Genomic DNA, 19,997 nt, shown 5'->3' on the forward strand with positions numbered 1-19,997 from the left:
GCCATATTAGCTTGAGACCTTAGCCTGTCTTCAGAATGGTGTGCAACAGCTGCCAGTGCTGCCTACCAACACGGCTTTATATTCATTTTTCAGTCGATTCCAAGAGCCTGGAACTTCAATCTGTTGCAAAACCAAAGTCAAAAGTAGCTTCTGTGCAGCCTTTGATTCATTCTCCTGTCACATGTGGACAGCTTTCTGTCGTCTCCATTGCAGGCTGAGTTTGGAAGGGAACGGAAGGGCCTAGCAAAGAGCGTGTGCTATCATTGTATTACAGTTAAACATTAGATGGGCTCTTCAGTTTCAAGAAGAAGCTCAATGGCTGGGGAGAGGAACTTAGTTTCTGTATAAGCTTTAGCGATAGGGTGGAAATCAATTTTGACAACCTGCTCTGATAAGAGTCCAGTGCACCAGTAAAGGGTCATTTGAATACTGATAATTCCAATTCCCCTTGTAACTACTAGCATGTTCTCACAAAGCTTTGGCGTTTCTTTGTTACTGTGTTAATGTTCCTCCACAGCTGCCTGATGGCCAGAGCCTTCTGTTGCCTCCTCTAATTCTAGCAGAACTTGGGAAAGATCCACAAAAACCCACTGTATGTTTCTATGGCCATGTGGACGTACAACCTGCCAAAAAAGAAGATGGATGGAAAACTGACCCCTACACACTGACTGAAACTGATGGTCTGTACATAGTCATTATTCTGGCACAAGTATTTGTATGCAAGACAGTAAATTATGGAGTGGGAGGAGGTTCCCTCTAAACTCAAGCCGGTGTAAGAAGGTGCTACTCTTGTGGAAATCTCTGGGACAAATTCAAGGGAAATGGGCTTTCAGGAACCATACTGTCATTGGTTGAGTCCTGCTTGTGACTGCACAGAATCAGCTGGGAAAGAGCCAGCAGGAGTTAATCAGGGTTGGTTGTAGGAGCAGGCAAGCAAGGCAGTTGCCCTGGTTGTTAGTCTCTATGGTGCCACAAGTACTCCTTTTCTTTTTCCAGCGGGCACTGTACTGCTGTGCTGCTTGTGGGTTTTTGGTTTTGGGGGGTGTTTTTTGTTTTGTTTTTGCTCTGCTTTAATTGGCTGGTTTTGTTTTTGTTTTTGTTTTGGCTCTGCTGATTTGTTGGCTGCGGGCTGCACGTGGTGGGATTTAGTTGGTTTTTTTGTTTGGTTGGTAGATTGGTTAGTTTGCTTAGACGCTGGTGGGCTGAAAACATTTTCTGCCTTGGCCAACAAAACAGAATGTTTTTGCTCTGAAATCTTCTGGGTCAGAAGAGGATAATGCAGAATGTACAGCGCCTCCTCCCATTCTGCTGATACCGCAGCTCCACAGAGCTCTGCCCAAGGACCTTCCACAGGGGCCAACAGTCATGGGCAGCTATGAGCCCCCAATGTGGGGAGGCTAGCCATGCACCTGCGGTCCCACCCCTTCTGTCCAAAGCCCTGCCTCCCCCCATCCCAATCTGCTGGAGCCCCGCGCCTCCCCCCATCCCTTCTGTTGGCCGGAGGAGCCCCAGCTGAACCCCCTTGGGCCTCCGGCCGACCCCAGCACTGGGCCACCAACTGGTCCCTGCTGGCCTCTAGCCGGAGCTGAGCTCCCTCTGGCTTGGCAGAGCTCATGCGGGGCCAAGGCTTGGCTTATGGGAGGCTTAGCCCCCTCCCGCCCCCCCCCCCGGCCTATTATACCCGCCACCCATGCCGACAGTGATGCATGAAACTCAGTCGTATTCCCTCCCTTAATTTCATGCTCCCTCGAGAAATCAGGTGGATCTAAGACAATGTAGAAAAGAAAACTATGGAGCCAAGGTCACAGTGAGTCAGTAGAAGAGTAAGGTAGAGAACTCAGAAATCCCAACTCCCACTCCTGTGCTCTAACCACTAGTCCACTCCTTCCCACTCTGATAGGGACCGATTCCTATCAAACTTACCAGTGTAGCTCCATTGACTTCAATGGCAGTTACTCTGGATTTACACCAATGTAAATGAGAGCAGAATCTGGACCCTTATAAATGTATGCAGATTTATCAATCTGAAAAGTTTTGTAGTAATACCATGGCCTGTACCCCTGGATGCATATATAGGACTTCAAGGTAGTGTGTAATTCCTACACACATCACTGCTGAGTGATACCATCCCTACAGTTCTTTTTGTGGGCTTCATGTGCATAGCAACTGCATGTTGTGCCAAACTGTATCAAAATGTTGTTGTCTGGACAAACTTCTGTTAAGAACTAGAATAAAACCAGCAAGCAGACTTGTGCCACAAATCAACATTTGAACTTGGAGTCCTCAGAGGTCTAGTGCACTAACCCTACTGGGAAACATCTAACACCTTTACTTAAAACTATTCTGTGAAACGCTAGTTTCATTGACCTCAAACGGGAGTTTTGCCATTGACTTCAGTAGAGCCAGGATTTCACCCATTTATATCTGAAGCAGCATCAGAGGCTCCAAAGTTTGATATAAGCTTTTTGTTTTTATTTTTTTAAGGAAATCTTTATGGGCGTGGAGCAACAGATAACAAAGGACCTGTCTTGGCCTGGATAAATGCAGTGGATGTATTCAGAGCACTAAAATTAGTAGGTAGCAAAGAGAAAACATTTGTATTCCAGTGGCACTGTGCAGGAGTGAATTTCAGATGTAACCTCATCCCCACAAATTGGTTTAATATATTTGTAAACATTAGTATAGTTTTAATACTGTTTCCAAGCCTTCCCCAAGAGCATTTTGTGCTTGGTATTTTATATATTGACCAGGCTCAATGTAATGCAGAGGGTGCAACCTCCTTGTCCTGCTTTATAGAAGGCACTGAGGAAAAAGGCAAGCATTAAACTGATTGGATACCCAGGAAGACCATTTGCTTGAAAGCTTTTTAAAATTGTAAAAGAACTGACTTTAAAGCAAGCTTTGGTCATGCTTAGTTTTGCACCTTTTAGTTCTGCTCTTGGCTGCAAGTTATCATCAGTATATGTGTATCCATGGACAGAATAAGGATATGAAAGCACCTGGAAAATGCTCATTCAGAACAGTACATTCTTGCAACAGCTTATGAGATTCAGCAAAGAAAACAGCAAGCCTGCAAATATATAAATTATATCTTAAGTTATTTGCTGTCCAAGTCAGCTGTTGTAAACTGATTTGGTTTATGGCTGTTTTCTACAATGTGCTAATCTTTCAAATCAGTAATGTCCAGGTTGGCATTTTAACAAGTGAATCAGATAAGGCTTAAGCTCCTGAATCCTCTCTCTAGCAAACAGCAAAGTTCATTATACAATATATGTGCACAGTTTATTCCTAATTTCTTTGTGGTTGTTTGGCGAACCACTCTGGTTTATCCGATCACTCAGGTTAAATTCGTCCCGGACATAAGTCCGTTAAAGTCCAGAGATTGTACTGGTGTTAAATCTGAAACCTGAAGAAAAGCAACGTGATGCTTTCTGTTTAACTTAAAAGACAATCTCCATAGCCTGAAAATGAGCCACAATGGAATGCTGAGCTTAGTTTTTCTTTCTTGTATGGGACATATGAGCATTTCTACCAACTGCTGGCCCTTGATGAAAGTTGTCGGATGACCTTGCCTGCACTGAAGATTTTCTCAGATTCTCTCTATGCTGGAGTAGCTGGGCAATTTCACGGGTGCTCAGAGCACTGCCCATCTGCATTTTTACCACCATGTCTAACCCTGCAGGTTTAGAGAACACAATGATAAAAATGCCAGCAAAGGGCCTACACTGACAGCCCCTCCATTGCTAGCATTGCTAGAGCTGCAACAGTGGGAGATATAGAGGAAAACTTCAGTGAGGATGCAGCCTGTATGTCAGGGAGCAAGGGGGGAAAAAAAGGGAAAATAAGGAAGAGAGAGAGGAAAAAGTTTATCAGGGAAAGGAAATGTTGTCCCTGAGGCTGTATGTTCCAGGAGTGCCCTTTCTGATGGGATGTGTTATTATTATTTTTTATGATTTGTATTACTGTAGTGCTCAAGAACCCTAGTTGTGGACCAGGACCCCATTGTGCTCGGCAAACATTGCACAGAAAGGGGCTCCCTCCCCCAAAGAGATGACAATTTAATTAGATAGCCCACTTGAGCTGCCCCCCCCTTTAGCCCAGTTTATTGGCCCTCTTAATGATTGAAAATGCCAGTTTCTTACCTAGGCTTTGTTGATTTTTTTACTTAGGACATGCCAGTAAACTTCAAGTTCATTATTGAAGGTATGGAAGAAGCAGGATCTCTTGGATTAGAGGAATTAATTAAGAAAGAAAATCAGCTTTTTTTCTCTGATGTTGACTATATTGTGATTTCGGATAACCTTTGGCTTAGCAACAGGAAACCAGCCCTCACCTATGGGACTCGGGGGAACCTCTGCTTCTTCGTGGAGGTACAAGAGAAAATGGCATTGATTTATTTGGGGTTGGGTCCTGGGGTGGAGGATGACAATGTGCTCTGTAAATACATGTTTGTGAGCAGAGGGGCAGACTGACTGAATGTGAGTGCAGACCCTTAATCCCCATTCTCTCCAACTGCCACACCCTCCCCGCCCTAATTTCATCAGCTCCATTCACTCGCTCTCTCTTCTCCCAATCCCTCTCCTACTCCCCCTCACCTTCTCCTCACTCACAATTTCATATTCACTTTCATTGCCTCCTTCTCTCCCTCTCTCTCTCCCTCCTCCCACCTCCCACCTCCCCTCCACCCCCAAGGGTACACCTATGCTGCAGCTGGAGGTGCAGTTTCCAGCTCGGGTAGACATACATGCGCTGGGTTTGATCAAGTTGGCACACTAAAAATAGAAGTTGTTGCCTTAGTGACGCAGGCAGTGGCACTGGCTAGCTGCCCAAGTGCAACCCTGGCCCCACTGCTGCCCCACCCCTGTGGGGCAGGTACTGCTCAATGCATGGTGTCTGCCGGCAGAGTGCACAACTTAGGGGGGACTGTTGGTTGAGAAGCCACACTAAGGTTCTGAAGCCACTGACCAGAGTAAGTAGTACATTGTAAGTGATTTACCAGCTTGCATGAGCCACTGGGAAATAAAGGGAGGACAGGAAAATAAATTTCCTATCTGGAAGTTTTTGCATCAGTAAGTAAGATGGGAGATCCTTCCTTGGCACCATCCTTCAATCTAATCCCTAGAGAACCAAATCAAAATCTACATCAGCCCCAGTACTGGAAAAAGAATAAAATTAGTCGATGAATATTTTGACTAAAAGCAAATCTCTCAAGCTCCTGAATACAACTCTTTCAAGCCATGCTGCAAATGAATGACTCCATCAAAACAGCAAAAATGATCCACGTCTGCTACTAGGTGGCTGCACAGAATGATACTTGGAGCTCAACCTGTCTGTCTCATACTACGCCGCAAAGCCACTAGGCCATCTTTCACTTGCCAGAAGCAGACCTGAGACCATTTCTGACCCGGAGTTTTCCACATTGCACCAGAGGGAATTTCCTAAAAGTACCTAGGATACGTCTTTTTTTAAATAGAGGCCATAAATAAACATAAATACCTGAGTCCCTATGGAAAGCCAGTGATTTGAAAGCATTAACATAATGTGCTTTGCATGTCAACATGTTGCCTTTATTTCATATAGGTACAGTGTGGGGAGAGAGATCTTCATTCAGGAAGTTTTGGAGGCATCATTCATGAACCAATGACCGATCTAATAGCTCTGCTTGGTAATACTGCATTTCATATGACTAGGCAATAACTAGTTGGTAATGGGTGAGGGTGAACCTCAGAAAGTTCAGTGTGGTTTGTTTAAGCATCCTGACATTTGGATGATCGTGTGTGTGTGGGTTTTTTTTGTGTGAAGCTGGCCCACTGATTTCAGTGGAGTAGCTCAGGTGCTTAAACTTACACACGTTAAAGTGCCTTGCTGACTCCAGGCCTATTAAATTTGGCCCCTCAGTGCATGTCTAAAATACAAATACTTACCACTATTTCCACCAGTGCTACCAGTGTTAGGAGCCCTAGAGTAGATGGCCCACCAGTTGCTGACATCATTGTCAGCACCATGTTTATTAGACTGCTCCAGGCAAGTCTTATTGACATGTGCTATTAGTGAAGGCTTCTGAAATTGGATATATTTTATGCTAATTCTTATATAAACTGAATGATGTTTCCATTTCAGCTTCATGAAAGACTGAACAGCAAACAGCAACTCAATGGGTTTTTTTAGTAAATTAGCAAATACCCCAAGCCAGAGTACTATATTGTTAAATGGGAATGAGTGACTTGACTAGATGTGACTGGGTCTTGGTATGAAAAAGAGGGGTCCCAGTATGGAAATGTTTGAGAACCACTGCCCTAAATTAAAGGGACGATTATGTCTGTTGGTATTTGTTCTGTAGATAGCCTTGTGGATACATCAGGTCATATTTTGATCCCTGGAGTCTATGATAATGTTGCTTCCCTTATGGAAGAGGAGAAGAAGTTATATGAAGCAATTGAATTTGATCTAGAGGAACATAAAAATAACAGTGGTGTGAAAAAATTCCTATATGACACTAAGGTACAGTAACATCTTTATTAATGGCTGCAGAAAGAGTTTAAATGACCCATTAATTACTTTCACCGATTACTCCAAACTTCAAGGTTTTTCAAGCAACAGTGAACAGAGGCAAAAAACCCCCCAGGAATCTAAAGAGTTAAAAGCTCAGGTAGGAAGTTTAAAAAAAAAAAAAAAAGATTTGGCCTGGTCAAATGCAAACATCTAGGGGAAAATAATCAAAAATGCAGATAGTCAATAAAAAGTAATAATACAAAAAAACCCTCCAAAACCCATCAACCCCCCAGAAGAAACAAAAAACACTTATTAGAGAGCCAAGGTGGATGACATAATATCTTTTATTAGTATTCATATCATTACCTCACCCATCTTGTGTCTCTAATATCCTGGGACCAACTCAGCTACAACAACACTGTATACAAAAAGCCACTTGTAAGATCATAGGCTAGAGAGTAAAGTTGTATTCAGTTTGGAAAGTGGATGGCAGCAGAAAAGTTGGTATAATTTGGGGCTGGTTTTATTTATTTAATTTAGATTTTGATGTCTGAAGCTTTTGACAGAATTTTAAGATGACGATCCCAAAAATGAACAATACCAATGAAACCCAGAAGCTAAGAACTGGTTTACCCAAGTTGTACCAGTATTCCTATGTCAGTTAGGGATGTGATTTTTTAAAAATTACCTCTATATTTATGTTGGTGTAAAACCCTAGCACATATGCAGTTATTCCGGTATATAAGTGCCTTATACTGGTATAGCTTATTCCACTTCCTGAACCAGAATAAAAGCTATCCCGTTTTAAGCACTTTTATATTGATATAACTGAGTCCACACTAGGGAGGGTTTGCCACTCTAACTATATTAGTATAGTTAAAGCAGTACAAATTGTCTTTTTTGCATCCATCCGCTCCAGAGAATGGATGGGACTGTTCACTGATCACTGTCCAGTTACCCTTTCCATTATTTAAATATGAGTTGCCCATTATTAAAAGCTTTTCTTCCCTTCTTCACCGTCGGAGCTTGTCCATTCTGCTTAGTATCATTTGAACCAATGCATGAATAGGGTACGGCACGATGGTGTAAAACCTTGTAAGCTGAGTAGGCCAGCAGTTCTAAGGTGAGTGGCCACGGAGATCTGAGGGGTTTTAGTAGCTGATTGGAGACTACATAATAATGATCCCTGTTAACTTGGTAACAATCATATTCCAGGCTAATACACTCCTTTGCCATTGGCATCAGAATTTATTAGCCCAGGATACACCTACTACTTTGCAAACAAGAAGAACGCTCAAGTAATTTATAAACAAATAGAATACAGTTTATTAAGAGATTATCAAATTCACGATCCTTCTGTAAAATTAGAAGTAATGACAATCGAAAATAGCTAAATAATCACTTCATAAGTCAGTTGGTATTTTCCTTTTTAGTTCATCATTTTTATTATACACTTTTACCTCCAAGACGCTCTTCCCATGCTGTTTTTTCACCTGTCTGCTCCTACTGTCACCAGAGTTGTACATGAATAACGTTCCCCTTCCATATATTGCCAGGCTGTAGGCAAATGTTGACTAAAAGAAGTAGCAGTGTTTACTTAGAAAGACCTTTACCTGGCTAGGGGTTTTAATCACAAATCAATCAGCTCTAAATTGCAGAAATGATCAAGCACAAATTTTACATGCAAAATACTTAGCTTTTCAGTAGATTGTGTGAATTTTGAATGGCTGTGGCATTGTCACTTTTATTTTGTTTTGTTTGTTACATTATAAAGGAGGAAGTACTTATGCACCTGTGGCGTTATCCCTCTCTCTCTATTCATGGGATTGAAGGAGCTTTTCACGAACCAGGAATAAAAACAGTTATACCCGCAAGAGTAATAGGAAAATTTTCAATCCGGCAAGTCCCTCACATGGACATTTCAATCGGAGAACGTCAGGTAATACTGGCAAACTTGAACTTTTGGTCAGTCCTCTGCATGTTAAATTCCTGTTAATTTCAGAGATCCTCTCAACTCTTAAAATTTACAGCCAGAATAATGAACTGCATCTTTCCACTGCGTGGCCGTGTATGGGCTTGGGAGTGAAAGTGTGTGTCTGTGAGTGCACAATTTCTGGATGCATTATTGTTAAAGGATGTAATTTATAAACACTGTTAATGAAATGATGCTTTCCTTTTAGGTGATACAATATTTAGAGGATGTATTCTCTAAGAGAAACAGCCCAAACAAACTGAAGGTGTCTGTGCCAATAAGTGCAATGCCATGGGTTGCTGACATAAATTCTCCTCTTTATACAGCAGCAAGAAGGGCAATCAAAACAGGTTTGTTCTTTATTTTATTATTTTTAACATCCACCAAACAATGTCACACTAACAGTGACTTGCACAAAGGAAAAAGAGCTTTTCTAAAATTAATGAATTTCTTGGTTGGAAGATTATTTAGATCCAGATAATTTGGGAAGGTGGGGCACGGTACTTATTCAGTGAATGAACTGTCCCTGTTTGGTGACACTCTTGCAGTTTGGTTTTATGATTCTAGTCTCCCAACAGTTCATGGGAGAATTTAGATGCAGGTAACCACTTACTGCTGCTGCCTTATGTATCAGGCACATTAAGGAAAACTCACCGCAGTGCTGCCCTTTGACATATCATGATGTACTGATTTCAGTGGAGTGTAATAAATAAATAAATGCAGCACAGCAGGTAAATGGGGCAGCTATGCAGATAAGCATTACCCTTGTAATGCTTGTAATGCTCCCACTTGTTGATAAAAGATCTTTTTAATGTTCCCCCTCAGAAATATCAAATATAGTTGTCTCTCGACCTCAGGAAAGGTAATGTTAGCAGGTCTTTCACTGCTAGATCTGAGTTAAAGTTTCTCTTCCCCTGGGACACTGTAAGCTTCTCCTGGAACCTCCAGGAATTGCCCTCCTCCCTTGCCTGTCCTCTTTTCTTCTCTCCATTCCCAAGCAACATGGTACAAATATTAAGAACCTGATTCTGCCTCTCTGCAACACTTTTGCTTAGGTTATTCAAAGGGGGCTTGGGGCAATAGAGAGGGTATTTCCTCTTCCCCTAGGAAGGAGTGTGCAATGCTGTCTCTTTCTCACTTCATGCATCTTTGCTTTCTACACAACATTAAATATATGTGACACAGTAGGACTCCAAATAATTTTGTTTACTAACTATATATAAACACACAAGCCCTAGCTACATATATACACTGCTGCACTGTTAGATTCTGGTGGCTTCTATGATAGAAAAAATGGAAACCCATAAGAGGGTTACATTACTTTTCAAAAGCAGAAGACTCGCTTAGAGCACTTTAAAAAGAGGAGAAAACCTAAAACCCAGTGCAAATAGCTGGTTTTTGAGGCTTTGATTTAGCAAGGTATTTAACCATGTGCTTAATATTAATCATGTGAGTTGAATCACTGATTTCAATAGGACTACTTGGTCTTAAAGTTAGGTATATGCTTAAGCACCTTCTTGGATTGGGGCCTATATTACAAGGTAAGAGGCAGCTGGAAGATACTGTCTCACTTTTCTGTGTACTGCGATGCAAAATCAGAATAGTATCAAAAGACTAGCATAGTTTTCTAGGATGTGCATAATGGTATTATTACATCAGTTGGCTATACAGTCTCCCAGAAAAGAAATACTACCAAGAAAGGTTTGTGCTGGGCAGAATGCCAAAGCTCACTAGCTCCAGTGAAGAGACCAATGTGTCTTCATTTTACTTCTGCAGAATTTCATTCTTTCCATGTGTTTCAGTTTTTGGACAAGATCCAGAAATGATCCGGGATGGCTCAACAATTCCTATTGCCCAAACGTTCCAGAATATAACAAGGAAGAGTGTGATGATGCTTCCAATTGGAGCAGCTGATGATGGGGAACATTCCCAAAACGAGAAAATAAGCAGGTTAAAATTTAAAAAAAGGCACTGTAAGAGACTAGAGGAGGAACTGAAGTACTAATACTCACCCACAGCAATCTCAGCATACTAGGCTGTGCCCAACTGATTCCAATTGACAATTGATTCCAATTGTCTCTATCTGTTTTATCCAATAGAATCTATTTGGGGGTATTCAGAGTTGTATATGCTTATCTTAATGACAAAAAGTAAGGTTTTGTGGCTTTTTGCTTGTGTTGTTCCTGCAGTACCAAACAAGGCTAAAAAGGAATAAGATAGAGTCTGTTCCTTCTTCCCTATTAACAGAAGTGCATTGTTGCCAACTTGCATGAGTTCATTGCAAGTCTCATAATAATTGTTTTTTTTTTCTTAAAGTCCCAGCGAGATGCTGGAATCAAGGGACTTGCATGATAATCTCAGCTGTCATTTAAAAAAAACCAACCCTATATGTTTCTGGTCCTTGTGATTGGGAAAAAAGCTTAAGAATGTGAAGGAAGTGTGCCCTAAAGTCTCCGACACATGAAGGCAAATAAAAATAACCCCAAAATTTTTTTTTTAAAAAATCACTTGAATTTTAAGCTTATTTTATGATTGTTTGGAGTCTGATGCATGACTTTGGAATGCATGGGGTCGCCAATACTGGAATTGTCTACCAAGTTCCAACAAGTTACACTTTCAGACAGTTAGGTTTTCACTGAGGGCATAATTTGAAGCAAATAGTGTGACTGAGGAAGGCTGCAGACCCTTTATAACAGGTGGTGATTTGTGAGATAGAAGAACTCAGCTTGATTCTTAGAACTCAGGTTTATAGTTGCAGGGTTGGCAGTTAGAAGAAAATATATTTTTCTTGTAAACTGACCACATATGATCTGGAAATCATTGAGAGACAGTAAACATGAAATCCCACTATCACATTCAACAGCTGTTTTTTCAGAGTAGACCCACACATTAAGGTTATGGACAGAAGTACTGAGGGGAAACTACACAAAATTTTAAATCCTCTGATCATCTTTCTGGAATACACACGTTGCTGCATGTCAGGAAAACCAGATGTTAAACAGCATCCTTAATTCATGCAGTTGTTCCATCCTCCCCCTCTGCTTTCCCCTTACCATGTGAATAAAGGAAGGCCTGACAACACTGTCTTTTTAGGATGGAAGAGAAAATTTATTGTCTTTTGCCTGACCCTTTAGTTTGTCTGTGTTAATATGCTGTTAATTCACAGAGAAAGACTTGCCATTATAGCTGGCACTAATGACAAACTTATGAGACACTTAGCAAAGAAATATGGATTAAGTTGGCACAGAACACTGCAGTTCCTGTCTCATCCTTAGAGATGGTTTTCCCACCCTCCCCATCCCTGAACTAGGATAAGGCATTTTGGTGGGATGAGATGGAGAAGCTAGCATGGCCATGTCCCATGTTGTGTTTGTCCTGTGGATAATTTGGAGATTTACAATTTAAGGGTTCTTAATCTGGCACCTTGAAACCCAAGCACTTAATTCTTCCTTTCTCTCTCCCTCCCCACTAAATGTAGGGCCCGATCTTGCAAAGTGTTGAGTGCCCTCAAGTCTAATTGAAACCCAGAAGAGTTGAGGGTGTCAAGCACCTCACAGGGTCAGGCCCTTGTTTTGCATAATCTGTTTAGCAACATTGGTCTTTCTTTCTTTTTTTGCATAGGCACAATTACATTCAAGGAACAAAACTGTTTGCAACCTTTTTCTTGGAGATTGCAAAGCTGCATGGACAGTTACAGGAAGCGTCCAACACGATGACTACAAACTGATGGATCCTGGCAAGACAATAAGCTATACACCTGTGTATTGGCTTAAGTATCTAACCTCCTCCTTTACTACTCTGGAGAAACATGTACAAACAATAAAATATTTAGAAGTTGTCATAAATATAAAGGGAAGGGTAACCACCTTTAAAATCCCTCCTGGCCATGTCTGAAACTGTTGAAAAATTAAATGCCTGCTACGGCTCGCAACATGCACTAACTAGCATATAGACAGTGTTTAACCAAATCAAGTGATTCCTTGCGCAATACAATTGGATCAAAGGTGCCTCATGCTCATTGAATGGAATGTTTCAGTTTGTAACTTTAGCCTAGGGGGGTGTTTGGAGCAGGAAACACAGTTTATGTTATTAAAGTTTACTTATTTCCAGACATGAGCCAGCCGATAGTTGGGGGGTACAGTGAGGGCAGCTGGCTTCAGCAGTGTTACTGAGCATGCTCAGTGCATTTGAGCATGCTCAATACAAGCCAAACAGCAAATCTGGGGTGGGGGAGCATGTGACCCTGCATGCCCTCCCGCCCCGTATTACTGCTGCTTATTTGCAGTTTGGCAAAGATCATATTGCTTTGTTCACATTCCAATTCCTGAACATAAGCTCCTTCGCAGTACCCCTTCTTTCCTTTTGGCTATGTATGAATTTCTATCAGATGATTTGCTGAAAAATATTTCACCATATTAACCTCTTGCCTGGTCACTTTTCCTATGCAAAAAACTGGAAATAAGATGAATATGCCATCAGGATCAGTTTGTCAAACTCAGTGCAAAGGATAGCCCAGTCCTGAAATCTCTCATTCTCATGAGCAGTCCCTCTGAAGTCAATGGAGCTTCTCAGGTGAAAAGAGATTTGCCAGTTTGGATCCTGCCTCGTTCTTTGTTTAATCCTATTCTCTTCCCATTTTGCTGTTTGTCATTAAAGATTGCTGTGTATTATTCTCCTCCTTAATGTGACTTTATTTTTATACACCAAGCATGAAGTCATTCATGAATATCTTTTCAGACGGATAGTGTATCACCTGAATAGGTGTTTTACTCCCAACTCAGCTGGTTCTAAATTGTCATCACTTTTAAAGTATCAATTTTAGGTTAAGAACAAATTAAAAACTAAGACAAGTGATGTGTGTTGAAACTACATTTACATATATGAGAGAGTTACTTTTGTTAGATTTTTTTTTTTTTGTTAAACCTCTGGAAAAACTTACATGAGAAAGACAGACAAGATTGTGTGTCTAGTTCAAATCTGTATCTGTATCAAATCAAAATGGGAATGATTTTGGCCACTTAGTTAGTTTACACAGAAACAGAATGATCAATCCGGTTTGAAACAACTGAAATAGTGAGAGAAAAGAACTTTAAATAATAATAAGAATAAGAATAATAAGAATAAATGTATCACACATTAGTCTTATAATGTTAGGTCATTAAAAACTTGCCTGTGCCTTTAAGGAGTTTTTAGACATACATTTAATTACTTTATCCTGTGACCTTTAGAAAAAAAATAACTCACATGCTTATGTTTTTCATTGCTTAGTTTATTAAATAAGATTTTCAGGCTAATAAAAGAAATTGTAGGAAGCTTTCCGTCACCTAGAGATAAGCCAAGTGTCAGCAAGATAACACCTTAGCCATAACACCATGTTTGTTACCCCAAAAAGTGCAAAAAGAAACTCTAAAATGTAGCTTTTGTAATTGCTATTTTTCTAAGTCTATATTTTAAAAATATGTTAATTGAGATTTGTGTTTTGCACAAAATATTTAATACAAGTTTTAATTGCCAACTACAAATGCTATGAAGACAGGTCATAACTCTAAGAAGACAAACAAACCAAGAAGAGCATCTTTCAAAGAACTAATTTGTCCCTTTGTTTAAGATACCAGTTTTGGTATAACTGCAAACCTTATCTCAAGAAAATAACCTTCTAAAAAACATTCCTGTTTTAGGAAAAAACATTCATTGTGTAAAAGAATGCAAGGATGATCCTTATTTAGGATACCTCAAATGTAGGGATGTGTTATCAGAGCCAAAAACAGCACTAAAAATGGGCTTTGTCAACCCTTCTTTTGCAAGAAAAAACCCACAAAATTCTTATGGAATGTAATTCCTTTATTAACACTCTAAAAATCTTTATTCTGAAACTTTAATAATGGGGAAGGGTTTTGAAGAAAATGTTTGTTTATTTCATAAATGTTGAAATGGCAAGTGCTTTGCGGCTGTACCTTCAGAAATATTTTGTCAAAATGCAAAGCTTATAATGTAATTTCCTAATGTCCTTGCTATGCCCTGGTCTACACTAGGACTTTAGGTCGAATTTAGCAACGTTAAATCGATTTAAACCTGCACCCGTCCACACAGTGAAGCCCTTTATTTCGACTTAAAGGGCTCTTAAAATCGATTTCCTTACTCCACCCCTGACAAGTGGATTAGCACTTAAATCGACGTTCCCAGCTCGAATTTGGGGTACTGTGGACACAATTCGATGGTATTGGCCTCCGGGAGCTATCCCAGAGTGCTCCATTATGACCGCTCTGGACAGCACTCTCAACTCAGATGCACTGGCCAGGTAGACAGGAAAAGAACCGCGAACTTTTGAATCTCATTTCCTGTTTGGCCAGCGTGGCAAGCTGCAGGTGACCATGCAGAGCTCATCAGCACAGGTGACCATGATGGAGTCCCAGAATCGCAAAAGAGCTCCAGCATGGACCGAACGGGAGGTACGGGATCTGATCGCTGTTTGGGGAGAGGAATCCGTGCTATCAGAACTCCGTTCCAGTTTTTGAAATGCCAAAACCTTTGTGAAAATCTCCCAGGGCATGAAGGACAGAGGCCATAACAGGGACCCGAAGCAGTGCCGCGTGAAACTGAAGGAGCTGAGGCAAGCCTACCAGAAAACCAGAGAGGCGAACAGCCGCTCTGGGTCAGAGCCCCAAACATGCCGCTTCTATGATGAGCTGCATGCCATTTTAGGGGGTTCAGCCACCACTACCCCAGCCGTGTTGTTTGACTCCTTCAATGGAGATGGAGGCAATACGGAAGCAGGTTTTGAGGACGAAGAAGATGATGAGGAGGAGGAGGTTGTAGATAGCTCACAGCAAGCAAGCGGAGAAACCGGTTTTCCCGACAGCCAGGAACTGTTTCTCACCCTAGACCTGGAGCCAGTACCCCCCGAACCCACCCAAGGCTGCCTCCTGGACCCAGCAGGCGGAGAAGGGACCTCTGGTGAGTGTACCTTTTAAAATGCTATACATGGTTTAAAAGCAAGCATGTGAAAGGATTACTTTGCCCTGGCATTTGCGGTTCTCCTAGATGTAGTCCTAAAGCCTTTGCAAAAGGTTTCTGGGGAGGGCAGCCTTATTTCGTCCTTCATGGTAGGACACTTTATCACTCCAGGCCAGTAACACATACTCGGGAATCACTGTAGAACAAAGCATTGCAGTGTATGTTTGCTGGCATTCAACCAAAATCCGTTCTTTATCTCTCTGTGTTATCCTCAGGAGAGTGAGATATAATTCATGGTCACCTGGTTGAAATAGGGTGCTTTTCTTCAGGGACACTCAGTATAGCCCATTCCTGCTGGGCTGTTTGCCTGTGGCTGAACAGAAATGTTCGCCGCTGTTAGCCACAGGGAAGGGGGAAGGTTGAGGGGGTAGTCACGCGGTGGGAGGAGGCAAAATGCGACCTTGTAACGAAAGCACATGTGCTATGTATGTAATGTTAACAGCAAGGTTTACCCTGAAAGAGTGTAGCGACTGTTTTATAAAATGTGTCTTTTTAAATACCGCTGTCCCTTTTTTTTTCTCCACCAGCTGCATGTGTTTCAATGATCACAGGATCTTCTCCTTCCCAGAGGCTAGTGAAGCTTAGAAAGAAAAAAAAACGCACTCGCGATGAAATGTTCTCCGAGCTCATGCTGTCCTCCCACACTGACAGAGCACAGACGAATGCGTGGAGGCAAATAATGTCAGAGTGCAGGAAAGCACAAAATGACCGGGAGGAGAGGTGGAGGGCTGAAGAGAGTAAGTGGCGGGCTGAAGAGAGTAAGTGGCGGGCTGAAGACAGGGCTGAAGCTCAAATGTGGCGGCAGCGTGATGAGAGGAGGCAGGATTCAATGCTGAGGCTGCTGCAGGACCAAATCAGAATGCTCCAGTGTATGGTTGAGCTGCAGCAAAGGCAGCTGGAGCACAGACTGCCACTGCTGCCCCTCTGTAACCAACCGCCCTCCTCCCCAAGTTCCATAGCCTCCACACCCAGACGCCCAAGAACGCAGTGGGGGGGCCTCCGGCCAACCAGCCACTCCACCGCAGAGGATTGCCCAAAAAAAAGAAGGCTGTCATTCAATAAATTTTAAAGTTGTAAACTTTTAAAGTGCTGTGCTTAAAGTGCTGTGTGGCATTTTCCTTCCCTCCTCCACCACCCCTCCTGGGCTACCTTGGTAGTCATCCCCCTAGGATGGGAGGAGGGGCGGGTGGTTAACTTACAGGGAAGTAGAGTGAACCAAGGGGCGGGGGGTTTCATCAAGGAGAAACAAACAGAACTTTCACACTGTAGCCTGGCCAGTCATGAAACTGGTTTTCAAAGCTTCTCTGATGCGTTCCGCGCCCTCCTGTTCTCTTCTAACCGCCCTGGTGTCTGGCTGCGCGTAACCAGCAGCTAGGCGATTTTCCTCAGCCTCCCACCCCGCCATAAACGTCTCCCCCTTACTCTCACAGATATTGTGGAGCACACAGCAAGCAGTAATAACAGTGGGAATATTGGTTTCGCTGAGGTCTAAGCGAGTCAGTAAACTGCACCAGCGCGCCTTTAAACGTCCAAATGCACATTCTACCACCATTCTGCACTTGCTCAGCCTGTAGTTGAACAGCTCCTGACCACTGTCCAGGCTGCCTGTGTACGGCTTCATGAGCCATGGCATTAAGGGGTAGGCTGGGTCCCCAAGGATACATATAGGCATTTCAACATCCCCAACAGTTATTTTCTGGTCTGGGAAGAAAGTCCCTTCCTGCAGCTTTTGAAACAGACCAGAGTTCCTGAAGATGCGAGCATCATGCACCTTTCCCGGCCATCCCACGTTGATGTTGGTGAAACGTCCCTTGTGATCCACCAGAGCTTGCAGCACTATCGAAAAGTACCCCTTGCGGTTTATGTACTCGGCGGCTTGGTGCTCTGGTGCCAAGATAGGGATATGGGTTCCGTCTATGGCCCCACCACAGTTAGGGAATCCCATTGCAGCAAAGCCATCCACTATGACCTGCACATTTCCCAGGGTCACTACCCTTGATATCAGCAGATCTTTGATTGCGTGAGCTACTTGCATCACAGCAGCCCCCACGGTAGATTTGCCCACTCCAAATTGATTCCCAACTGACCGATAGCTGTCTGGCATTGCAAGCTTCCACAGGGCTATCGCCACTCGCTTCTCAACTGTGAGGGCTGCTCTCATCCTGGTATTCATGCGCTTCAGGGCAGGGGAAAGCAAGTCACAAAGTTCCATGAAAGTGCCCTTACGCATGCGAAAGTTTCGCAGCCACTGGGAATCGTCCCAGACCTGCAACACTATGCGGTCCCACCAGTCTGTGCTTGTTTCCCGAGCCCAGAATCGGCGTTCCACAGCATGAACCTGCCCCATTAGCACCATGATGCATGCATTGGCAGGGCCCATGCTTTCAGAGAAATCTGTGTCCATGTCCTGATCACTCAAGGGACCGCACTGACGTCGCCTCCTCGCCCGGTATCGCGTTGCCATGTTCTGGTGCTGCATATACTGCTGGATAATGCGTGTGGTGGTTGATGTGCTCCTAATTGCCAAAATGAGCTTAGCGGCCTCCATGCTTGCCTTGGTATGGCGTCCGCATAGAAAAAAGGCGCGGAACGATTGTCTGCCGTTGCTCTGACGGAGGGAGGGGCGACTGACGACACGGCTTACAGGGTTGGCTTCAGGGAGCTAAAATCAACAAAGGGTGTGCCTGTACATCAAGGAGTATTTCAGGCAGGACTGCACGGAGGGTTCCAATAAGAAATGGTGCACCAAAGTTATCGTTGTTATTGGAACAAGGAGGTTAGCCTGGCCTCTGATTGATACATGGCTAGATTAACCTCGCTGCGCCTTCTCTGTGACTGACTGCAGTGTGATCTAGACAGGGGAGGAGGAAAATGAGTACAAAACAAATCTGGTCTATTTCTTGTTCTGACCCACTCCATCTATCCTTTACATCTTTGGCTGGCAGCAGACGGTGCAGAAGGACTGCATGCCATCCACAACTCATGGCTGCTTGGCAGAAGATGGTACAGTACGACTGCTAGCCATCTTCATCTCTTGCCTGCCTGGCATAACATGGTACAATACGACTGCTAGCAATCCTCATCTCTTGCCTGCCTGGCAGAAGATGGTACAGTACGACTGCTAGCAGTCCGTATCGCCTGCCCACTCACCATAAGACGGTTCAATAGGACTGACTGCAGGACTAAAGAGAATGACCTGGTCAAGTCACTCCAAATTTAGTCCCTGCGCCCATGTCTGCCCAGGCGCTCCCAGCCGACGTGGCCAGGAGCACCTCGGACACGATGAGGACAACTACCAGTCGTATTGCACCGTCTGCTGCCAGAAGGCAATGGGTTGCTGCTACTGTGCAGCAAAGCCGTACCGCGTCTGCCAGCACCCAGGAGACATAGGGTGACGGTTACCTGAGCGGGCTCCATGCTTGCCGTGGTATGGCGTCTGCACAGGTAACTCAGGAAAAAAGGCGCGAAATGATTGTCTGCCCTTGCTTTCACGGGGGGAGGGAGGGTGGGAACGGGGTCCTGACGATATGTACCCAGAACCACCCGCGACAATGTTTTAGCCCCATCAGGCATTGGGATATCGACCCAGAATTCCAATGGGCAGTGGAGACTGCGGGAACTGTGGGATAGCTACCCACAGTGCAACGCTCCGGAAGTCGACGCTTGCCTCGGTACTGTGGAAGCGCTCCGCCGAGTTAATGCACTTAATGCACTTAGAGCATTTTCTGTGGGGACACACACACTCGAATATATAAAACCGATTTCTAAAAAACCGACTTCTATAAATTCGACCTAATTTCGTAGTGTAGACATACCCTATGTGAAGGGTAAAATCTTTTATGTACCAGTCTGAAATCTTGCTGAATGGATCACTAATATGAGAAGCTATTTAGATAGAGAATATTTATTAATTAGCTATCTGCTAGCAACTCCTCACCCAACTCAGAAGAACAAGGATCACCTCTTCAAAATTTGTTGAGACAAGAAAGCAATCCTTTAATAATTATTCCAGTTTGAAGATTCTCTTTAAGAATTATTTATTTTTAAAAGACTTTGAGAGCTAAAAAGCTTTGCTATAAAGAACAGGAGTGTTTGGACTCTTTCAAATCAGAATTTCAATTCCTGTTGAACCCTAATGAAACTGAAGAAATAGCTCAGAAAATGGGCTGAGTGAAAAGAGTTAAAGCTCTAAACTTAAAGATGCTGGAGGAATCTCCCTGCGCAAAGAAAAAGGCAATATAACTGTCAAGAAAGAATTACAACTCTAACACATATAGGAATTAACATATTACATATTAATAAGATAAAGAGGCTCCTAAGAACAACCCAGGAAGATACTGAGCCAATGAAAAGATGACTGAGGCTAATTTGGCATTTGCACTCTCTGTGCCTCCATCCACAACTTTACAGCACTCATCAATTAATCCTGTCCAGCTATACAAGCAAGCTGCCACAGCCAGCTAAGACGAAATAGAAGAGAACAGCCATGCAGCAGCAGTGAAAAGGCAACCTTCAATCC

At 43.0% G+C, this 19,997-nt stretch overlaps 1 protein-coding gene across 3 annotated transcripts in view; it reads left to right on the top strand.

Annotated features, from left to right (window-relative positions):
- CNDP1 (carnosine dipeptidase 1) overlaps nt 1–13,147 on the top strand; it is a 45,790-nt gene extending 32,643 nt beyond the window's left edge. For all 3 annotated transcript variants that reach the window (XM_084618561.1, XM_084618562.1, XM_084618560.1), the window contains exons 4-12: nt 518–680; nt 2,485–2,573; nt 4,170–4,370; nt 5,581–5,665; nt 6,341–6,501; nt 8,267–8,431; nt 8,673–8,814; nt 10,267–10,414; nt 12,086–13,147. In XM_084618561.1, coding sequence (XP_084474687.1) covers nt 518–680; nt 2,485–2,573; nt 4,170–4,370; nt 5,581–5,665; nt 6,341–6,501; nt 8,267–8,431; nt 8,673–8,814; nt 10,267–10,414; nt 12,086–12,191 — 1,260 coding nt within the window. In that variant the 3' untranslated portion in view covers nt 12,192–13,147. The remainder of the gene's footprint in view (nt 1–517; nt 681–2,484; nt 2,574–4,169; nt 4,371–5,580; nt 5,666–6,340; nt 6,502–8,266; nt 8,432–8,672; nt 8,815–10,266; nt 10,415–12,085) is intronic.
- Nucleotides 13,148–19,997: the final 6,850 nt, after the last annotated feature.

This window comes from Lepidochelys olivacea (genome assembly GCF_965140295.1).
Source record: "Lepidochelys olivacea isolate rLepOli2 genome assembly, chromosome: 2".
NCBI classification, from domain to species: domain Eukaryota; kingdom Metazoa; phylum Chordata; order Testudines; family Cheloniidae; genus Lepidochelys; species Lepidochelys olivacea.